A 24,524-nucleotide genomic window follows, 5' to 3' on the forward strand; every position below is an offset into this window, starting at 1 on the left:
ATGTTTTTTCCCAATTACTGTTTTTTTTTTTTTTTGAGATGGAGTCTTGCTCTGTCACCCAGGCTGGAGTGCAGTGGCAGGATCTCAGCTCACTGCAACCACCTCCTAGGTTCAAGCGATTCTCCTGACTCAGCCTCCTGAGTAGCTGGGATTATAGCTGTCCACAACTACACTCGGCTAATTTTTGTATTTTTTGTAGAGAGGGGGTTTCTCTGTTGGCCAGGCTGGTCTTGAACTCCTGATCTCAGGTGATCTGTCCACCTCAACCTTCCAAAGTGCTGGGATTACAGGCATGAGCCACCGTGTCCAGCCCCCAATTACTTTTGACTTGTAGTTGGTTAAATTCACAGATATGGAACCCATGGATACAGAGGGCCAACTGTATTTCAGTTCTTTGGCTAACTTCTCCATCTTTGTATCTATTATTTAAACATATTAATTAAAAATCCCTTAACATATGTATCTGGTAATTCACTAACTGGGTTATCTGTAAGTCTGTTGATATTGCCCACTAGTTTTTCTCTTAGTCTTATTTCTTTTTTTTTTTTTTGAGACGGAGTCTCGCTCTGTCACCCAGGCTGGAGTGCAGTGGCCGGATCTCAGCTCACTGCAAGCTCCGCTTCCTGGGTTTACGCCATTCTCCTGCCTCAGCCTCCCGAGTAGCTGGGACTACAGGCGCCGCCACCTCGTCCGGCTAGTTTTTTGTATTATTTTTAGTAGACACGGGGTTTCACCGTGTTAGCCAGGATGGTCTCGATCTCCTGACCTCGTGATCCGCCTGTCTCGGCCTCCCAAAGTGCTGGGATTACAGGCTTCAGCCACCGCGCCCGGCCCTAGTCTTATTTCTTTATGTCTGAGATTATATGGAAAAAAGTTACAAAGGCTCTGGATGATGTTATCTTTCTAGAGAGGCTTCACCCTATTCTTTCTGATGGGTGGCTTATTAGAAAAAGGAGCAGATCACCTTAATACACTCAAGGAGTGGCTCAAAGTTAGTTTGTAGTTTTTGTTAAGCTCAGTTTATCAGTAGTTTACCCCCATTCCTAGAGTGCACTTCTTCAGAGGTCTCATTGAGAGTCTACAGTATTGCCTAGGGCCCCTCTCTTCAAAAGGGGATACTATAACCCTAATTTTTCTCTCCTTAGCATTGAGAGACTGCAGAAAACTTCAGTCTTCTTTTCTGATTAACGTCTTAGACTTTAAGAATTGAAAAAAGAAAATGCCTTGAGTGGAAAATCTCTGAGTTTCAGGTTGCCTTCTGCAGATGACTGGATCATGGTCCCTCAAGTCCTGTCAGTCCCAGATTTCAACTTTTGTCTCTAAAGTCCTATGAGATTGCTAAATGCTCTGCTGGCTTCTCTGAATCTTAAATGTGGCCTTCTGCCCAGAATATTGGTTTCTTGTCCTACAGCAAAAATTGAACAATTTCCACTAGAAGAAAAAGATCTCACAGATCTAGATTCACTACTCTGCATTCTCTTCTCTCTAAAATCTAGTCTCCTAAGGTACAATTTCCCTGGGCAGTTCCCTGATGCTTGCCAACAAACATTTTTAGTAGTGGTCTGACACAAGCTACTTCATCTTAGCTGGAAGCAAATGTCTCACTCATATTCTTTGCATTTTAATTCCTGAATCAAATTTCTCTCTGTACTTTACCATGACTGGTCTACTGCAAACAACATGGACACACATTTATATTTCAGATTTACATGCTATTGTAACAACTGTCAGTATGTGATTAATGAACAAGAAAATGTTGTGATCATACATCAATAAAAGGCTGAATTTTTTTTAAAAGATTACTTCCTTGAAACATAAGGTATCAAACAGTATGTGTACAGTATATTTTAGATCTCTGTGTACCCAAGAGATATATGTAAAAACAACAACCATCCATGCTGGTGAATTTTGCTATTCATGTTTAAATTTGTTGATCTTTAATTGTAGCTTACTGCATTGAGGATAATTCCTAGGAAGATTTATGAGTGTTTAAGGAAGTATGAAACCTCAATGCAGTGTTCTTCAAATTGTGGCTTATGAAATTAATTTAGTAACTCACATATAGTAATAGTAAAGTAATTCTATGAAAATCAATTTAGTTTTGTACATATATCACCAAACATGTGAACTGGATCATGGCATAAAACATATTTCTTACTGTGATTTGTGGTCAAAAAGTTTAAAAACCACTTTTCTGTAAAACTACCAAAAAGGCCTTAATTTATTTCCATAAGGCACAAAAGACCAACAGGTCTGTTATCTATTACTGATAAGAAGATAATTTCTTACCTTTTTAGAGCACTTGGCTGTGGTTTTCAGACAGCATTTCTTATGGCAAGCATACTTGCATACTGAAAAATAGGTGAGGAATGCAACAGTTTTAGAAATCGGCACATCAATGATAAGAACTTATCAAGTATACTTTATTTTAGACTTACTATTTTTCTTTAAATGTCAGACTGCTGTAAGTAATATGACATACATACTTTGTACAATGGTATAATTAAAAAGAATTTTAGCCCATTCTATTTGGTATAATGACATTGAAAACATGATCAAAATTTCTAGCCACAGTCAATGAAAAAGCTTTTTGTTCTTTCAAAATTGCTCATCCTGCTCCTATGCTACACAGTACCACTCCCCAATAAATTCCAGCAGGATACTTATATTTGTGGTTTGATTCACAAATTAGTGTTCATGTTCCACCACATATATGCTCTACAACATACTAAAATCTCAGAAATGCCTAGTAAGAATCATTCCTATAGATAAGAAAGGCATTAATGTCAAAGACCCTTCCTGAAATGAAAACAAATTGGGTAGCACAATAAGATATAAGAAAGGTCTTATTTATCATCTCTAAAGGTTCAGAACAGAGCTCTGAAGAACCAGAACATGAAGAATATTCAGTTGTGATTGGGAAGATGGGAAAAAGAAAAGGTTCAGAGCTAAAATAATTTACAGAAGTGGTGATAACCCAGGGTGGCTTGGCAGCTGGTGAACAGGAAGAGGCATATTAAGAGGAAGGTACTGAGAACACCGCTGCTTATTCATTTTGCTATACCAGCTCTGGCTTCTGTGTACCAATACCTGAATATCCTTTCTTGAGCTTGTAAAATATAACTTGTAGGCTTCTGAAGGCCAAGATCAAGTAAGGAAGGCCATGTCACTGTACTGGTGAAATCATCAGGATAACAACAAAGAAAGTTAGCTAAATCTATTAAAAAATCAAATCAGGACAGGCACAGTGGTTCATGCCTATAATCCCAGCACTTTGGGAGGTCGAGGCGGGTGGATCACTTGAGGTCAGGAGTTCCAGACCAGCCTGACCAACATGGTAAAACCCTGTCTCTACTAAAAATACAAAAATTAGCTGGGCATGGTGGTGGGTGCCTGTAATCCCAGCTACTCGGGAGGCTGAGGCAGGACAAGCACTTAAACCTGGGAGGCGAAGGTTGCAGTGAGCTGAGATTGTGCCACTGCACTCTAGCCTGGCCAACAAAGTTAGACTCCATCTCAAAAAAAAAAAAAAAAAAAAAATCAAACCAACCCAACAGTCATAAAAAAGAAAATCATTTAAATTTTTAGCTTTAAGTTACAGAAGAAACTAAACCTACAAGAATCATAGTTACACTAAAGAGTCAAATACATTTCAAACTACTTCCTATTTTCAGACTCATTATGATTTTTTAGACTACTGATAATAAAACCAAAGCAAAACTGCTGTTGAACCATGGAATAAGTAAATATATAGTAATAGTGGCAATTTTTCTGTGGCAAACTGCTGTCATACCGGATCTGGTCCTTTCCTGGTATTTGCTTCATTCAATTTTAGCCCACTAGTAAAAGCGAAGCTTCACAGAACTAATAATAGCACCAGAGCAGATGTATAAAATGAGTGGAGGCTAAAGGTCCACTGTGAGCCAGAACCAAGTTGATCTACAAAGAATCTCTACTCACATTTTAGGATTTATATATTTGTATATATATTTATATATATATTTATACGTGAAATAATATATATTATATGTTTATATATTTTATATATTTATATTTTTCTATTGTAATCTGCTAAAAGGATTACAGTAGGAAAAGTACCTTTCTGACTATAATCTAAGAATTTATTCATTTATCCATCCATCCATCCATCTATAGGTCTATCTAACCAACAAATATTTATTGAAACTTACTATGTGCCATCATTGTTTTAGGTACTGATGATATATATTTTTAAAAAAAGACAAATAAGTTTCCTGACCTATAGAGCATATATTTTAGAGGCATAGACTGAAAAACAAGAAAACAAATACTTAATGTAATTTTGGGTGGTAATGAGTTCTATGAAGACTATTAAGTCTGAGTAAAAGAATAGAGAATTTTGGGGGGTGGGGAGCGGATGCAGTGGCTCACACCTGTAATCCCAGCACTTTAGGAGGACAAGGTGGGTGGATCACCTGAGGTCAGGAGTTCGAGACCAGCCTGGCCAACATGGCAAAACCCTGTCTCTACTAAAAACACAAAAATTAGTTAGGCTTGGTGGTATGTGCCTGTAATCCCAGCTACTTGGGAGGCTGAGGCAGGGAGAATCGCTTGAACCCGGGAAGCAGAGGTTGCAGTGAGCTGAGATTACGCCACTGCACTCCAGCCTGGGCGATGGAGCAACATCATCTCAAAAAAAAAGAATAGAGAATTTGGGGACAGGGTAGCATTTAAACTGGGGGTAGAAAAGAGAGCTCTCTGAGAAGGTGAGATTTGAGTGTAGGCATGAAGTAATTGAAATATGAAGTCATGCTAAAATCTGGGAGAAGACCATTTTAGACAGAGTGAATTACATGTACAAGGCTCTCAGTGACCAAATAACATCAAAATGTCTGGTTTAGATACAAAGAATAGGTGAAGAGAGTATAGCAAGAGATGAGGCTAAAAATTTAGGTAGTGTAAATAACTCCTTTATGCTAAAGGAGAATAAGACAACTCAAGGAAATAGAAATGTCAGTGGTTAAAAATATTCCTCAAAGATCACTCATACTTACATTTGCAAACAGAGGCTCGGTCCATTATCCATATCAAAGAAGAACAGTATTCACAGTATGTAGGGATGCTATATTGGGTGGCTTTAAAGATGTGACCATTGTGTTCTTCCACCTGAATGAGAAAATTTAGCTACTTATATTAAAGCCAAAACAGTAAATGCTGCCCTAACATGGTGGGAAATCCTTCAATCTCTTGTTAAGTCTTCACTAGGCACTAATTCTAGAGGGACAAGTATGATCTTTTGAGAAATAACATAAAAATAAAATATATTTTTCCTGCTTTCCAAAAGCTAACAATCTAGATAAACATGACCAAATTATATGAAAAACAGAAAGCAACACAACAGACATATAACAGCTATCTTGTATGACTCTAATGTTACATTAAAAGCAGCAGTTCTCAAAGTATGTTTTCTTTTTTTGACTTTTTTGTTTTTTCATTTTTTTTTTTGAGACTTAGTCTTGCTATGTTGCCCAGGCTGGAGTGCAGTGGCGCTATCAGCTCACTGCAGCCTCCGCCTCCCGGGTTCAGGCAATTCTCCTGCTTTTGCCTCCCAAATAGCTGGGATTATAGGCACCTGCCACTGTGTCTGGATAGTTTATATAAACACTGGATTTTTTTATTAGTGACAGTGTTTCACCATGTTGGCCAGGCTGGTCTTGAACTCCTGATCTCAAGTTATCCGACTGCCTCAGACTCCCAAAGTGCTGGGATTATCGGCGTGAACCACTGCTCCCAGCTAAAATATATATATTTTTTGTAATCTCAGGAAATTTTTACAGTTGAAAATTACTGATGACCTCAGAGAGCTTTTGTTTACATGAGTTACATCTGTTGATATTTACTATGCTAGCAATTAAAGCTGAAAAAAATTTAAAGTATATATACATTAATTTATTTTAAATTAACAATAAAGGTATTACACATGAACATAGCATTTTAATTAAAAACAACTATATCTTTAAAGTTAAAAAAAAATCAGTGGCAAAAGGGGTATTGTTTTACATTTCTGTAAATTTCTTTAATGTCTGAATTAATAAAAGACACCTGGATTCTCACATCTACTTCTGCACTCAATCTGTTGCAATATGCAATTCAGTTTGCAATATGCAGTTCAGTTTGAAATATACGAAGAAAATCTAGCTTAATACAGATATGAAAGTGGAAAATGAAGGAATATATTTTTAATTAAAATTTTTTTATCTGTATAAATGTATGTGGTACAAATGTAATTTTGTTACATGCATAGATTGCATAGTGGTGAAGTCAGGCTTTTAGGGTATCAACCACTCAAATAACGTGTATTGTACCCATTAAGTAATCTCTCATCAGCCATCCCCTTCCCAACCCCCCTCACTCTTCTGAGTCAGTGGAGTAATATTTTAACAGTCCTTTCAGATAGTAATACGGCACCAAAACTTTACAAATGGTAACTAAAAAGTTAAGTAAAAAACCATAACCAATGAACCCTTCATGTCCTATGACAGTAAAATCTATTGTTTTGGACTTAATTAAAATTTAAAACTTCAACCTTCAAAGACATCATTAAGAAAAAAAGATAAACCACAGACTCAGACAAAACATTTGCAAATCATATATCTGATAAATGACTTCTACTCAGAATATATAAAGAAATGTTACAACCCAATAATAAGGCAATCTAACTCAAAAATGGGCAAAATACTGAATAGATGATTCATCAAAGAAGCAGTTCAAATGGCCAATGGGCACATGAAAAGATGTTCAACATCATTAGTTATCAAAGAAATGCAAACTAAAACCACAATGAGATGCTACTTCATACCTACCAGAATGGCTATAACAAAAAAGGTAGATAATAGCAAATGTTGGTAAGAATGTAGACAGACTACAACCCTCAGGTACTGCAGGTGGGATTGTAAAGTGGTTCAGTCACTTGGAAAACAGCATGGAAGTTTCTGAAAACTGGAAGCATAGAGTTGCCATTTGACCCAGAAATTCCACTCTCAGGTTTATACACAAGATAACTGAAAATGTACGTCCACAAAAAAACCTGTACGCAACTGTTCATAGTGGCATTACTCATGGTAGCCAAAAATACAAAGCAACTCAAATGTCTACCAACTGATAAAAAAGATAAATAAAACGTGACATATCCATGCAATGGAATTCTATTTAGCATTAAAGAAGACTTAACTACGATAAACACAATGATACAGATGAACTTCAAAAACATTATGCTAAAAAGCCACATGCAAAAACCACAGTGTATGATTCTATTTACATGAAATATCCAGAAAAGGCAAGACTATAGAAACAGAGAGTAAGTAGTGCCTGAGGCTAGTAAAGAGCAGTGATTGTAAACTGGCATGAAAATCCTTTTGGGATTTTTCTAAAATTGGATTGAGATGACGGGAAAACTGTGAATTTACTGAAATCACTGAACTGTACACACAAAAAGGGATAAATCTGTGTTAAGTAAATTTACCTCAAGAAAGCTGGTTTACAATACCAACTGGTCTATTTTGTATTTGGACATTTTACCTATACATGATTTTATAGTGGTACGTGTTGATCATTTGGAATATACTGATTCACTAAATTAAACTTCCAAATGTTGACACATTTCATTATACACTAGTAGAAAGTCATAGTCCTTAACTTTATCACTGACCTCATTAGAAAACTTGGCAGACACAAGTTTTCCAAAATTTGAATTTTTGCTTGAATTCACAAGTTTCATCACTGGTAATAAGTATCGTCAGCTGTTTTCCTTGAAGTGACAAGATAACTGCTCATGCCAAAATCTTAATGAATAGTTTAAGTAAAAATAATGTTCTATGAAAAAAGTGGCTAGAAACATGTTGCCACAAAAACTTGTTCATGAATTCTCATGGAAGCATTATTCAAACAAAAAGCAGAAACAACTGAAATATCCTTCAATTAATAAACAGATATATAAAATGTTATATATGCATACAACAGAATGTTTAGCCTTACAAAGGAATGATGTACTGACACATGTTACAACACGGATGAACCTTGAAAACATTATGCTAAGTGAGAGAAGGCAGATACAAAAGGCCATATATATGATTTTTTAAGTCAATATGAAATGTTCAGAATAGGCAAATCCATAGGGACAGAAAGTAGCTGGTGGTTGTGAGGGGCTAGGAGGAAGAGAGAAGAGGGATTGAGTGAGTGTTCAGAAAGTACAGTTTCTTTTTGGGATAATGTTCTCAAACTATAAAGTGGTAATGATTGCTTAACATAGTGAATATACTAAAACCCACTAAATTGTACACTTTACATAGTCAAAATGGCTAAATGGTTAAATTTTCTTATATGAATTTATCTCAATTTTAAAAAATGCTACTAGATCAGCCTGCAATCTAATTGTACAAGTAATTTCTTGAGACAACCATCATATTGTGGTTTTGCATCTTTCCCATTTCATTACACAGAATATTAAAGAGATGTGAATTCAAGAATCAAAATTTGATGCAATTAACATTTTTATTATTTCACCTTCTTAAGTAAAGCTTCTCTATTTTTCTTAAACTATGAGTGTGTGACTGTAAAAAATTATAACGCCCATTAACAAAGTTTGCAGGCGCTGCCTTGATTCATGTTGACGGCAGTTTTACTCATGTTTGCTTTTGTGTCAACTCAATGAAAAAGGAAAATGATGTTTTATTATTATGAAAACAGTTGTGATACCATAAAATCCCTAAAAGTCTACCAGAAACTACTGTAGACCGCACTTTGAAACACTGGATCATATATAAACTAGACATAGTCTCGAGTTTATATAGACGATATATGTTTATTAATGGTCTAGTACAAAAGGATATACATGATACTGTTAACTATAGTGATTATCCGAGCTGAGATAAAACATTCAATAGTAAGTGTAACATGACTGGGCGTGGTGGTGTGTGCCTGTAGTCTGAGCTACTAGGGAGGGTAAGGTGGGAGGATCACTTGAGCTCAGGAGTTTGAGGTTGGTCTGGGCAACACAGTGAGACCCCATCTCTTAAATAAATAAATGTACGTATGTAACATGAAGATTTTTTTTTAAACCTATATATGAAACACTTTAAAACCCTCTTGAAGGACACAAAAATAGACTTAATCAGAGGAAAATATTCAAAATAATGAAGATGTCAGTTCTCTCTACATTAATTTATAAATATAAGGTAATAGAAATAGAAGTACTAATAGATCTTTTTTCTGCTCAAACTATACAATCAAATAGTTGGAATGGCTCACGACTATTTGGATCAACTAACGAAACAGGATAAAAAAGATCCAAGCAGGCCGGGCGCAGTGGCTCACTTGGGAGGTCGAGGTGGGTGGATCACAAGGTCAGGAATTTGAGACCAGCCTGACCAACATGGTGAAACTCCGTCTCTACTAAAAATACAAAAATTAGCCGGGCGTGGTGGCACACACCTGTGGTCCCAGCTACTCAGGAGGCTGAGGCAGGAGAATCGCTTGAACCCGGGAGGCGGAAGTCGTGGTGAGCTGAGATCGCACCACTGCACTCCAGCCTTGGTGACAGAGCAAGATTCTGTATCAAAAAAAAAAAAAAAAAAAATTCCAAGCATAATGGGAAATTTAGAATATAAAAAAGGTGACATCTCAAAGTTGATGAGTAAAGATGAACTTTAAAATAAATGATGTTGCCGTGTGCGGTGGCTCAAGCACTTTGGGAGGCTGAGACGGGCGGATCACGAGGTCAGGCGATCGAGACCATCCTGGCTAACACGGTGAAACCCCGTCTCTACAAAAAAATACTAAAAAACTAGCCGGTGAGGTGGCGGGCACCTGTAGTCCCAGCTACTGGGGAGGCTGAGGCAGGAGAATGGCGTAAATCCGGGAGGCGGAGCTTGCAGTGAGCTGAGATCCGGCCACTGCACTCCAGCCTGGGCGACAGCGAGACTCCATCTCAAAAAAAAAAAATAAAATAAAATAAAATAAAATAAATGATGTTGGTAGCCACTGATAAGAGGCAAAATTAGATTCATATCTTACACTGTACCCCAGGACAATTCCATAAAGACTGGAATTTAAAAGTAAAAAATGTGACCACTAAAAGAAAACACTGAGAATTCCTTTATAACCCTGTAGTGACGAAAGTCTTAACTATGACTCAAAATTCAGAAGCTATGAAAAAAAAAGATTCATAAGTTTAATTTCTTAAAAATCTTCCACATGGCAAAAAAATATAATAAGCCAAGTGAAAAGACTGACAAACCAGGAAAACATACTTTGAACTTACATTACGAAGGGTAATCTCTCTAATGCACAGAGCTGCTACAAATTGAGATGGAAAAGACCAAAACCAAAAGAAAAATGGGTAATGAACAAAAACATACAGACTGCAGTTAAAAAAAAAAAAAAAAGTAAATGGTACCTAAGCATAAGAAAAGATAACTCAATCTCACTGATAGTATGAGAAAAGCAAATAAAAACTGTGTAGAGATACAAACTACAAAATGAGACTACCTCTATTACAGAGAAATGAAGCAATATTTATGAAAATAAATGCATTCACCCTATGACCCAGTAATTTCAATTCTAGGAGTCCATCACAAACACATACACACATGGTTATTCATTGTGTCACTCTTTGTAATGGCAGAAGACTAGAAGCAGCCTAATAGTACAGTAAGGAATGGTAGCCAGTTGTGAAATAGATTTCTGTGTATAGCTATTGTATTAGTTTTCTATTGCTGCTGCCACAAATTACCATAAATTCAGTGGCTTAAAATAACACCTATCATTTGTTATCTCACAGTTCAGTAAGCTAGAAGTCTGACACTTCTCAGAGTCAGAGACTTTTAGTCTCACCAAGCTAAAATCAGATATCGACAAGGGTGTGTGCCCTTCTGGATGCTCTGCGGAACAATCTGCTTCCAATCTCATTCAGGTTGTTGGTAGAATTCAGTTCCATGTGGTTGTTGGACTGAGGTCCTATTTCCTTGCTATTAGCTGGTAGTTTTTCTCAGCGTCTAGAGGCCGCTCACATTCCCTTGCTCAACACCCTCCTTTCTCCATCTTCATAGACAGCAAAAGAGGATTGAGTCCTTCTCATGCTCGTATTTCTCTGACTTCTTCTACCTATGTCTCCCACATCGTCTTCTACCTCATCTCTCTGACTGACTCTTCTGCCTTCTTCTTCAGCTTTTAAGGGCCTATGTGGTTACATTGGGCTCATCTGCATAATCCAAAATAAACTGTTATGTTAAAGTGAGTTAATTAGCAATCTCAATTCTATTTGCGAAGTCCCTTCGCAGCAGTACCCAGATTATGTGTGAATGAATAACCAGGTGACAAGAACCTTGGAGGGAACATCTTTAGAATTCTGTCTACCATAGATAAAGAAGGGTCTTCTGAATACATTGTTCAATGATAAAAGCAAGGCACAAAAGAATACTATGCTGTTATTATATAACATGCTATGTTTTATGTGAGAAAGTTTATACTGGAGAAAGAAATGCTAGAAAGTTAAATAACAAAAATTTACCACTAGAAGACAAAGGTTGTGGGTTGGAGTTAGACTTCTCAGTATATATAATTTTAAAAAAGTTTGAATGGTAAAAATATATCTATTAGAAAAAACACTAAAAATAAATTATATCAGTGCAGGCTAAGGAATTCTTCTTTTATTTAATAGTTTTACTCTCATTTAGTTTGATGCTCTATCACAAATTTGTCCAGTGGGACTTCCTTTGAGCTAAATAAATAAAAAGGGAATGCTTGTCTTTAGAGCAAAAATTCAACTAATAAATGTAAAATGAATGATGGAATTTTAAAAAATCACTATTGAGCAACTATCACAGCAATTGATTCGGTCAAGAATCATCAAGGAATAACAACACTAGTAAGAGTTTGAGGAATAAAAGGATATTTATTTACATGGTCTGAAGTATATCCCCAGAAGGTAATAATTATAAGGGAAAATAGTAACTTTGCTGAGTTTTGTGAAATATCCTTGCAGATATCAACCACAATAGGACAAAGAGACATCATATATCTCCTGATATCACATAATGAAAAATCATGGCATTTCTTCTGTGGTGTTTCATGCCAAAAATGTGTAACCTGAATCTAATCATGAGGAAATATAAGACAAACTCAAATGGAAAAACATGTTATAAAATAACTGACCTATGTTCTTTAACAATGCCAATGTCATGGAAACTAAAAAGGCTAAGGAACTATTCTTGATTAAAAGAGATTAAAAAGGCATAACAAGTGTAACAAATTTCTTGTTATAAAGGAATGATACTGGGGCAAATGGTGGAATCTAAATAAATCTGGGTTAAGGGATACAGTTTATTTGTACTTCTCTTGCAACTTTTCTGTAACGCTGCAATTATATTTTGTCAAACAAAAAGAAGGGGAGAGGAGGGAAGGGAAGGAAGGTAAAACCAAAATGAAACAAAAAGAACTGATCCAGGACAGTGAGACGATTATGGCTGCTAGAACAAGTTGGTAGAGAGTAGTGAAAAATAAGGCTGGACAGCAGTGTAGCGGGGACCATGAAAGCCTTTCAAGTCATTCAACATTCACTCATTCAACTAAACATTTATAAATGCTTACTATGTGTCAGGAACTGGCATGAACCAGTTGTTGTGGAAAAGAATGCTAACTGCCTACTAACATCCATTCTTTCTTCCTTCCTTAAATACAGATTTCCCAAGCCCTATCTGGGCACGTGATAATCTATCTAAACTTTACTTCTCAGCTTCTTTTGCATCTATAAATGGCTGCATAAGTAGCTCTGAATAATGAAATGTGAACATAGGCGATGAGTGACACTTTCAAGTGATGCCTAACATTATGGGCTCTCTTGTCCTTTTTACTGTCCTGCAAGCTAAGATGGTTATCAAGAAATTGAGACCTGGAGCAGTGATTTTGAAAGTATGTATTACTTTCACGGTAAAAGTGGTAAAAAAAAAAAAAAAAAAAAAAAGGTGGTAAAAGTTCCAAAGCACAGTGGAAGCACAAAGAAAGGAGCAATTAAATGGTTCCATAGGAAAAAAGGTTTCATAGAGGAGGGAATGCTTGAGATGAACACAAAGAACTGAGCAAACACATTTTAAAAAAATGATATATTTAGGGAATAGTAATTATTTCTATTTAAGCTGGAATATGCAAAATATTTAAGCTGGAAAATATGCAAAAATAGCTTTTAAGACTTTTTAGGGTTATGTGTATATAGGGGCATACATGTACATATATATTTGATAAAATAAAAGTAATTTAAGAGATTTGGTACTGATATAAGAATAAACACATTAATGAATAAAAAGAGAGACTAAAAAATTAAATCCAAATACATTAAGATGTGAGTATACAGTTGTCTCTCAGAAGCTGTGGGGAATTAGTTCCAGCAACCCCCTGCAGATAGCAAACTGCAGATGCTGAAGTCCCTTATATAAAATGGCACAGTATTTGCATATTATTTAGACATATCTGCACATCCTTCCATATACTTTATATCTAGATTACTTACAATGCCTAATACAATGCCTATATATCATTTCATTTCTGTGGATTCACTCAATGGACAGCAAATTCAAGTTTGCTTTTTGGAACTTTGTGGAATTTCTTTTTCTAAGTATTTTGGATTCATTGTTGGTTGAACCCATGGATGTGCTGGACCAACTGTACTATAAAAATGGTATTTCAAACCAGTGAAAAAGAAATATATCATTAAACAGTGGGCAGACAACTGATATACTATTATACTATTAAAGAAAAAAAGCATGATCCCTTGGTGCCTTGGTCCATAACTCAATCTTGAGACTAAAATAAATTCAAGAATGATTAAATATTTTTGTAGGAAAAAAATGAAATAATAAACATACTAGGCCAGGTGTGGTGGCTCATGCCTGTAATCCCAGCACTATGGGAGGCTGGCGCACGAGAATCACGTGAGCCCAGGAATTTGAGACCAGACTGGGCAACATGGTGAGACCCTATCTCTACAAAAAATGAAAAAACATTTAGCTAGGCATGACAGATGTGTGTGTGGTCCCAGCCACCCAGGAGGCTAAGATGGGAGGACTGCTTGAGCCCAAGAGGTTGAGGTTGCAGTGAGATGTCATCACGCTGCTGCACTTCAGGTTGGGCAACAGAGCGAGACCTAGTCTTAAAAAAAGAAAGAAAGAAAGAAAATGTACTGGAAAAAAGGTATAAATTGACAGGTATGGTGGCTCACACCACCCAGTACTTTGGGAGGTTGAGGTAGGTGGACTGCTTGAGCCCAGGAGTTTGAGAACAGCCTGGGCACCATGGTGAAACCCCATCTCTACAAAAAAATACAATAAAGTTAGCTAGGCATGGTGGTGCACTACTCGGGACACTGATGTGGGAGGGTCACTTGAGCCTGGCTAGGTTGTGAGGCAGCAGTGAGCCGTCATCGTACCACTGCACTCCGGCTTAGGTAACAAGAGTGAGATCCTGTCTCAAAAAGAAGAAAGAAACAAGAAAGGTATGGAAAAAAGTAAAAAAAAAAAAAAAAAAAAAAAAAAAAAAATTATGTAAATAATTTATCTAAGGACAAAAAACCCCAGTAGCATAAAAAATTTAAAGAAATTAAAATGAGTAATAAATAAATCTACTATAAACAAAGTAACAACATAATTCCACTCAGAATATCCTGAAAACAGAGGAGGAATATATGTGTAATATGTATGTGTATAAAATATATATAATCATTTATATATAAATGATTTTATAGGGACACTGTATTTCTGGAATACCACCAAAAAACTGGTAACAGTATCTCTGGGAAGAAGGGCTAGGGAAGAGGTCTACTTTATAATGTATATAATTTTAAATTATGTTTATGTGACTTTCTCAATTGAAAAAACTTTAGTTCAAAATTTTAAAAAATTATGCTGATAAAACAGAACTAGACCAAGAATGTCATTAATCCTGATTGACACCATCGCCTGTATCAAACCATACTGGCACAAGAAGATTGGCAGTCATTTTTTTTCTTAAGAAATTAAGTAAATAATCAACTAACTTAAAAAAAACCAAGGGGGGAAGGAAAAAAAATACCTCAACTCACGGTTTGTCCATCCTAGTTTCATAATATGGCCTTATTCTATGTTATCTCAAATATTCCCAGATAATAACATCTTCTCTCACAGACACTCCTCTAATTATAAATCACACAAACATTATTTTCCTCTACTAAACTCTAACATTAAAGTTGTTTTCATTAAAATTTTCATTAAAAATTATTCTGTAGGCAGAAGAGAGGACTTGAAATGTTCCCAACACACAGAAATGATGCTCAAGGTGATATGTTCCCCCAAATACCCTGACTTGATCATTATACATTTTATTCATGTAACAAATACTCATATGTACCCCTAAAATATGTAAAATATGTCAATTTAAAAATTACTTCATTCTGAATGGATATAATATAAACCCCTGACCAAAAGGAACACAAAGCAAAATAAGTATTTTTCCTATCTCTGTATCCAACCTGTCTAGTTCCTCTTCATAGAAATAATCACTGCTATCAGTATACTCCCAGATATTTTATATGTGTGTATATGTCTGTGTGTGACTGCAGATACTAAAATTTTTAAAAACATATGCAAATAGTAGCTTTCTATACAGTGTTTAGCTCTTGTACTTTTTTTTCTCTTTCTTTTTTTGAGACAGAGTCTCACTCTGTCACCCAGGCTGGAGTGCAGTGGCACAATCTTGGCTCACTGCAACCTCTGCCTCCTGGGTTCAAGTGATTCTCCTGTCTCAGCCTCCCGAGTAGCTGGGATTACAGGCACCCACAACCACACCTGGCTAATTTTTTTTTTTGTATTTTTAGTAGAGATGGGGTTTCACCATGTTGGCCAGGCTGGTCTCGAACTCCTGACCTCAGGTGATTCACCTGCCTCAGCCTCCCAAAGTGCTGGGATTACAAGCTTGAGCTACCGCGCCTGGCCAGCTATCACTGATAAGAAGTCCAGTCACATCTAATCATTCTAAATTTTTGTAAAGGTATAAATATGATTATTGCCTAGGTACCTGATAAACTTATTTCATAAATATATCCACATAAATATTGTATGATATACCTCAGACAACTGATCTGAAAATTACTTTTTTAATTTAAAAAACAGATTATAACTTACCAAATCCGTTTCTTTTTTCCTTCTTTTCTTTCTTTCTGTTTTTGGCACCTGACAGGGGGACAGGAGAAATACAGAAATTGTGATAACAAAGACTAACATACTTTCTTACTTCATTGCAAATGTTGAGGTACTTGCTCAACAGGTAACACAACAGTTATTTCTTTATTCTTCAAGAGGTACTGTGCAGTGCTAATAAGCAAATGTGAGAAAAAATTTAAAATCTGATAAAACATAATTGCCAATAACAGCAACAGAACGGAAGGACACTTTAGAGATTATTCTTTTTTAAACCTCAGTTCTGCCCAGAAGCCACCACCATATTAATTTAAATGATTATTTTATAAATAAATTATTTTATTATTTAATCATTAATTAATTGATCATTAATTGATTTTTTTTTTTGAGACGGAGTCTTGCTCTGTCACCCAGGTTGGAGTGCAATGGTGCAGTATAGGCTCTCTGCTTCCCAGATTCAGGTGATTCTCCTGCCTCAGCCTCCCGAGTAGCTGGGATTACAGGCACACACTACCACACCTGGCTATTTTTATATTTTTTGTAGAGATGAGTTTTCACCATGTTGGCCCGGCTGGTCTCAAACCCCTGACCTCATGATCCACCTGCTTGGCCTCCCAAAGTGCTGGGATTACAAGCTTGAGCCACCATGCCCAGCTGATTTTTTTCTTTTCGTTTTTTTTTTTTGAGACGGAGTCTCGCTCTGTTGCCCAGGCTGGAGGGCAGTGGTGCAATCTTGGCTCACCACAACCTCTGCCTCCCGAGTTCAAGCAATTCTCTTGCCTCAGTCTCCCGAGTAGCTGGGACTACAGGTGTGCACCACCACACCTGGCTAATTTTTGTATTTTTAGTAGGGACAGGGTTTCACTATGTTGGCCAGTCTGATCTTGAACTCCTGACCTTGTGATCCCCCCGCCTCAGCCTCCCAAAATGCTGGGATTACAGGCGTGAGCCACTGTGCTCAGCCGATTGTTTTAAAGATTTTACTTCCCATATTTTAGCTCTAGAAAACTACCATGGAGCTAAATATATATACAAAAAGGTAACATTTGGGACATGGAAAAACTCTTTTACATATGACATTTCCTGATAACCATAGTACAGAACAATCTTTTTTTTTTTTTTTTTTTTTTTCTGAGACAGAATCTCGCCTTGTCACCCAGGCTGAAGTCCAGTGACACGATCGTGGCTCACTGCAACCTCCACCTCCCGGGTTCAAGCGACTCTTCTGCCTCAGCCTCCCGAGTAGCCGGAACCACAGGTGTCTGCCACCACGCTTGGCTAATTTTTGTAGTTTTCAGTGGAGACGGGGTTTTACCATGTTGGCCAGGCTGATCTTGAACTCCCGACCTCGTGATCCACCCGTCTAGGCCTCCCAAAGTGCTGGGATTACAGGCGTGAGCCACTGCGCCCAGCCAGTACAGAACAATCTAAACCCAACCTTTTAACTTAAAAACAAAGGCAGTACAAGCCTAGTAAGACTCTTCTTCAGTATAAAATAAATACCTCAACCTAGATCTGGAACTGAAGAACTTTCCAGAACTTTTTTATATCTGACTTCAAAAATGGGATTGAAGAGGTTTTGGAAATCTAAATACATATAAGGTAGAATAACTAAAAATAAAATGGAATATAATACAAAATATTGATGGTATTCTTGATGAGAATAGGTATCTAATTATTTCATCTGGGGTACTGAAAAGAAACACATTGATAACTTTGTCTAAGCCTGATGTCTCTTCTGTAATATGGATTTTATAAAAATTATTTAATAAGGCTGAAGCAAGAATTAAATAAAATATACAACACCGAGTACAATTCTCAGGCTATAATAGGCACTCAAAATAAAAAGGTTATTATTATTATATAGACTTCCCAAAACACATATTTTCCTAAAACTTAATTCAAGAATAAATATAATTTGTAGGTTTTTATAAAGAGGCCACTGGGTAATACAATGAATTACATCTTTAACTATAATTTTTCAAAAGTAAATTCAGATACTGATCTTTTTTTTTTTTTTTTTTTTTTTTTTTTTTTTTTTTTTTGAGACAGAGTCTCGCTTTGCCACCCAGGGTGGAGTGCAGTGGCGTAACCTTGGCTAACTACAACCTCTGCCTCCTGGGTTCAAGTGATTCTCCTGCTTCAGCCTCCTGAGTAGCTGAAATTACAGGTGCCTGCCATCATGCCCAGCTAACTTTTGTGTATTTACTAGAGACGGGTTTTTGCCATGTTGGCCAGGCTGGTCTCGAGCTCCTAATTTCAAGTTATCTGCCCACCAAGGCCTCCCAAAGTGCTAGGATTACAGGCACGAGCCAGCGCCCCACCCCGATCCCTATTAAAGCTAAGAGTATAATCTTGAGGGCAGAACACTATATTTTAACTCAGTGAACAATGTATTGATTGCAGATGGTTTAGAAAATATGGTCTGATAAATTGTAAGACAGAATTAAGTTTGGAGGATCTAAAGTGGCGCTAAGCTGACATGTTCCCTGTAATGTTTTTCTCAAATACAAGATGTCTCAAATGCTCTTAAAAAGAATTCATAATTAAATCCTTTTAGTGATCAAAATATATCACATTTACCTTTGTAGCTGTGTAATCTGAAGTCTTGAATTCATTCATATATTCATCTAAAAACACTTTAAAAGTGTTGACCCAAACTCTCACTGGAGATTCACCCAGTGAATCCCGCTGCTCCAGCCTCATTGTCTTTTCCAGAATCTGTTCAAATAGTGCATAGAGGTCTTTATACCGTATGCTTTTCCCATCATCCATCTATAAGCAATAAGAAAAGAAACGTATGGTTTTATAAAGAAACTCTTTCAATATAGAGGAACGGTTACACTTGTAATGGGGTAGTATTTAGAATAAAGATGAGGATCCTGATACAATTTCTAATGAGCATGCCCATGAGATCCTGTGGCATTTGTAAACTCCCATTCTAGTATGGGATGAATGCAGAATAAAACATGCTAAATTTTAGTAAAAAACCGAACTGTAATAATTTGAGGAAGTCTCGAGAATTTCTCTTCTAAATGTGACTTTTTAATTTTATGTAGCTATAAAGGTTATTTGCATCCCTCTTAATTACTTACCTCCCCAGAAATGAACCTTGTTTAGATGGTTCTACTCTAAAATTGAAAGAATGAATACTTGAATTGTTGCCTAAGGATATATTAAGTGACCAATTTATTTTTCCAAAGAAGAGTGACATGCCCAGAGTAACATCATATTATTTGCAAGAAACTGAAATAGAATTTCTTTTATTTAAATAAGATCCGGAATTTTTTTTTTTTTTTTTGAGACAGAGTCTTGCTCTGTCACCCAGGTTGGAGTCCAGTGGCATGATCTTGGCTCACTGTAACCTCCACCTCAAGCCACTGAATAGATTCAATCCATTCTCCTGCCTCAGCCTCCCCAGTAGCTGGGATTACAGGTGTACACCACCATACCCAGCTAATTTTTGTATTTTCAGTAGAGACGGAGTTTCACCATATTGCCCAGGCTGGTCTCGAACTCCTGACCTCATGATCCACCCGCCTCAGCCACCCAAAGTGCTGGGATTACAGGCTTGAGCCACTGTGCCCAGCCAAGTAGAGTATAAATTTAGAAGTTTTCCTGATTTTTCTCTTCACAGTGAATTAATATACTGAACAATGAAAAGCCAATAAAATATGAATTATTTTACAGAATATGATAATTCATAAACACGAATGCTTCTCTAGACCAAAGCATTAATTGCACACACCAAAAATAAATGTTCTAAAACATGACCAATATCATGTGAAAGTATAAGGTAAATTTCAAAGTGATATAAACTGATAAGTAGAAATCAGTGACCATAAACTAACTGCCCTAATTCCATTAAAAGAAAACATATAATGCATTCCTCACACAGGAAAATTAGACATTATAGCCTAGCAATACAGCTAAAAGGATTATGAAAAGTCACAGGGAAAACAGAATCATACCCAGGACATCTGAAGTCAGTACCTTAAAAGACGAAAAAAAACAGCTGTAAGGTGGGAAAAAGCTACTCAAGGAAATTCAAGTAAGCTTTTAATCTGAAACCATTCAGTATGTTTTTCCTTGTCTATCCCTAAAACAAAAACAAGGAACTGGAGAAATCTCTTGTGAATCATGGCTTTTGTATTATCTTCTACAGCACTGTCAAATTTTTCATATGCTGAACTACTAAATATCTCCTAACATAGTCCAACTCACCGCCAATGCAGATGAATAAAAGCTGAAGATATTCTGCCGAAATTCCTTCAGGGCTTTTTTAAATACAACATCCACTAGTGTATCCTTCTTGCTGTCTTCATTATCTAGGTCATTCATCTGGGAACCACAAAACCAGTTTTGGTATACAATCAACTAATTGAAAAGAAGTAAATACAACAGTAGCCATGTATTGTCTCTTCCACAATGACTGTCCTCAAAGTGCAAGTCACAGGCTATTATAGGACTCAGGTAAAAGTATGACTAGATAGTCAAACTATAATTACTACTCCATGATTTCTAAGGTCCCTTCTAACATTGTATGATTCTATAGTTCTGTTACAAGAAAACTCTCACGTGCAACAAGTTGCACCTTCCCATATGAAATGGGACAATTTTAGTAAAATTAAAGTCACTACTAAAGCCTACAACCTTAAATCCTGTCTACCCTGTCTGACTAATGCATATCCTATTATTTGCACCTTTCTGGTAAAGAACAGACCATCTAAAGCATGGAAGCCTATGCAATTTTGATATCTAGAGGATATATCCTGATATACACAAGTATTCCATAGACAGAGCTGCTAAGGGGCCTAACTTGGCAAATAAAGTGTACCTTTTTCAGAAGAAATTCATCCATGCTTTTTAAATCACTGACACTTGCTATGATCTGGACAGAGTCATTTTGCCAATGCATAGAATCCAAAGCCACGTTGCTAATCTTCACACTTCGCTTGCGCTTAGCCTTTGGAGAAGGTTCTTTGTTCTCTTTGAACTCCTTCCGGCAACTGCCAGGCAGTTCTGGGCTCAAAGGAGGTGTTGGGTGATATTGAGCTAATTCTACAATTCAAGATGGAAGACCCGAAAGGACACATTTAGTAAATATATTGATAATCTTCACATCCTTCTTTTTAAGGTTCCTTTAGTAAGTCACTGAAGGAAACATGCAAATATATGAAAAGCAAAGTAACATTAATGTGTGAAGTCAGGCAGCTACGCAATAAATCCAGATGACACATTTGTACAGAAAATGTATTTAAAAATTACCATTTTTCTTTTTTTTTTTTTTGAGACGGAGTCTCGCTCTGCCGTTCAGGCTGGAGTGCAGTGGCCGGATCTCAGCTCACTGCAAGCTCCGCCTCCCGGGTTGACGCCATTCTCCTGCCTCAGCCTCCCGAGTAGCTGGGACTACAGGCGCCCGCCACCACGCCCGGCTAGTTTTTTGTATTTTTTAGTAGAGATGGGGTTTCACCGTGTTAGTCAGGATGGTCTCGATCTCCTGACCTCGTGATCCGCCCGTCTCAGCCTCCCAAAGTGCTGGGATTACAGGCTTGAGCCACCGCGCCCGGCCTAAAAATTACCATTTTTCGAAGGGAAATGATATCCTATCTCCCAAGAAGCTGAGGTCTGATATTAAAAACCTGGATAGAAATGCTTTGCAGGACACCAAGTTAGATCCCAAAGACCTCAGTCCCAAAGAAAAGAAGAGAATATACAACCATACTAGCATATTAAATACTCACTGTTAACAAAGTCATAGCTTTGCTACACGTTTGAAACAACATGTGTAGCTATATACAAGTCCAACAAACTAGTGGAGTTTGATAATTATTATTATTTCTTTACTACAGTCTAAAGTCCTGAATACTTCTGTGAAAACATTTGGTGATTGCTGGCAACCTGTTAGGGAGTCAAGTAACTCAACTGGCTTACTTCTGCTTGGGTGTCTTCAGCATTTAGGATTTTCTTAAACATCCCCCACATAACTGTCAATTTATTTTCTCTACAATTTTTCTCTGCAAATGTTTACAACGGAGAAATTAGATTCCATGTAGCCCATTACAATTTAGAACTAGACCAGATTTGCCAAAGTCCTATCTGGAGCTTGATGAGAATGTTGGCCTCCTCTCATTTCACATGCTTGTCTTCCCAACGTGTATGCTCTTTACCTTCTGTCCAATGGTATATCCTGATTCCATCTAAACTAACTTTGACAATAAAGGAAAAAAGTAGCCTCCTACATGCTAAATACCACCTCAGGCAGGAATTGAGACAAACCCAATCTCAACTATGACATGAGAGTAAAGAATATAAAGATATAGGATACAACTATATTCAAACATATATCAACTGATTTTAATTCTGTTATACAGCTTAGATATATTAAGTATCTAATTATTTTATTTAGCAAAGTCAGGATCTTTATTAATAAAATAAACATTTATTAAAGAAATTATCCATAATCCCATATTAGCATTAAAAACAAGGGCTACCTTAATACATTTTTTCCAAATACAAATAAAAAGCTATAATCCTAACTTTTATACATGTGTCATTATGAAGCAAACACACAACAAAGTTTGCTTATAATATGAATTTTCAATTAGAGTTTATACTTCTTTCTCAAGAATGAGCAGCAAAGAATATATAATTGTGGGAAATAAAAAACTTCGAATGATGACTGTCAACCAGATGAAATTGATCACCTTAGTCACTCAATAGCAGGGAATTCTGTTTCCCAAACCTGTAGTATTCATTTAACTTGTTATTGGTTTTATCCACATCCATTTGTCAACTGGTAGAAGCAAAGCCGTAAGATACAAAAACAGGGGTCTAACTACCTTTCCACCATTTTTTCCTCTGGCATAGAGAGCTCAAGCCCATCCATCCCTCTGGGAAGCTTGATGATTTTTCCTCCTTGTTTCTCTATTTTATCCCAGATATGGGAAGATTTTGGTTTCTTATTTTAACTGGGTCTGTTCTATCCTGCCTTAGACTTTCTTCCGAGGACCTCTTTCTATTTTAGTCAATGCTAGTATTTCACCCACATTACCATATACCCACCTTGGATGTATATCCCTGTTGAAGATAGTTGGTATCTTTACATAGTAGCTAACAACTCTCAGGCATACCTGAGAAAAGGGCTTGAGAAGAAGGGGTAATCTTCTAACATTAGGATAACATGGAGAATAAGTAATTTTCCCATTTAGAAAGGTCAGTTTTCTGAAAGATGAACTAACTGTTGAGTACTTCTCAAATGTGTTATGCTGCATGCCCAGAAAGTTAAAATAAGAGCTATGGGACTGGGCATGGTGGATGATGGCTGTAATCCCAGCACTCTGAGAGGCTGAGGTGGGAGGACAGATTGAGCCCAGAAGTTAGAGATTACAGTGAGCTATGATCACACCACTCCAGCCTAAGCAACACAGTGAGACCTTGTCTCTAAAATTGAAAAATAAGAGCTATTATAAAGTGCCAGGCATCTGCTAGATACTGAAATATAGCAAGTACTTAATATACAACACAGTGGTTAAGACTGTGGACTCTGGAGCAGGACTGCCTGGATTCAACTCTTAGCTCTTCCAGTTACCATATGTACATACATAAATAACTTTTCTTTTTTATTTATTTATTTGAGACAGGGTCTCACTCTGTCTCCCAGGCTGAAGTGCAGTGGTGTGGTCACAGCTCACTGTAGCCTCAACTTCCCAGACTCAAGTGATCCTCCTACCTCAGCCTCCCAAGTAGCTGGGACTACAGGCACACGCCTCCATGCCTGGCTAAATTTTATATTTTTTGTAGAGATGGGGTTTCACTATGTGCTCAGGCTGGTGTTGAATTCCTGGACTCATGTGATCTGCCCACCTCAGTCTCCCAAAGTGCTGGGATTACAGGTGTGAACCATTGTGCCTGGCCTAATAAAAAAACTTCCTGTGCCTGAGTTTTCTCATCCATAAATTGGGAATAATAAGTATACCAACTCTCAAAAAACTGTTGTCAGGAGCAACTGACTTAATAACCATAACATGCTTACTACAGTGCGTTGCATGCAGTAAGCACTCAAATATTAGCTGCTATTAGCTATAACCAGTAATACATAGGTTAAATGAATGAATAATGGCTACATTTTTACAGTTTAGAAAACTAAGACTAACCTATGATACACAGTCATTTTTGAGGTGGTTGCTGCTTCATTGTTTTGTGACACATTTTTTGGGAACTTCTATTGTAGGAAAAATGTAACTTTATTTTTTAGTTAAGGAAGGATTTAACAATGCTGGTCCTATCTCATTAGAACATCCAGCCAACAGAATTGACATTATA

At 36.8% G+C, this 24,524-nt stretch overlaps 1 protein-coding gene across 30 annotated transcripts in view; it reads right to left on the reverse strand.

Annotated features, from left to right (window-relative positions):
• Nucleotides 1–24,524, reverse strand: part of MYO9A (myosin IXA) — a 306,446-nt gene that overhangs the window by 47,902 nt on the left and 234,020 nt on the right. For all 30 annotated transcript variants that reach the window (XM_073996176.1, XM_073996166.1, XM_073996163.1 and 27 more), the window contains 6 exons: nucleotides 21,037–21,260; nucleotides 20,424–20,540; nucleotides 18,783–18,974; nucleotides 16,185–16,232; nucleotides 5,034–5,145; nucleotides 2,290–2,351 (listed from right to left, as the gene is read on the reverse strand). In XM_073996176.1, coding sequence (XP_073852277.1) covers nucleotides 2,290–2,351; nucleotides 5,034–5,145; nucleotides 16,185–16,232; nucleotides 18,783–18,974; nucleotides 20,424–20,540; nucleotides 21,037–21,260 — 755 coding nt within the window. The remainder of the gene's footprint in view (nucleotides 1–2,289; nucleotides 2,352–5,033; nucleotides 5,146–16,184; nucleotides 16,233–18,782; nucleotides 18,975–20,423; nucleotides 20,541–21,036; nucleotides 21,261–24,524) is intronic.

The sequence above is a fragment of the Macaca fascicularis genome, chromosome 7, assembly GCF_037993035.2.
Source record: "Macaca fascicularis isolate 582-1 chromosome 7, T2T-MFA8v1.1".
In the NCBI taxonomy this organism is placed as follows: Eukaryota; Metazoa; Chordata; class Mammalia; order Primates; family Cercopithecidae; genus Macaca; species Macaca fascicularis.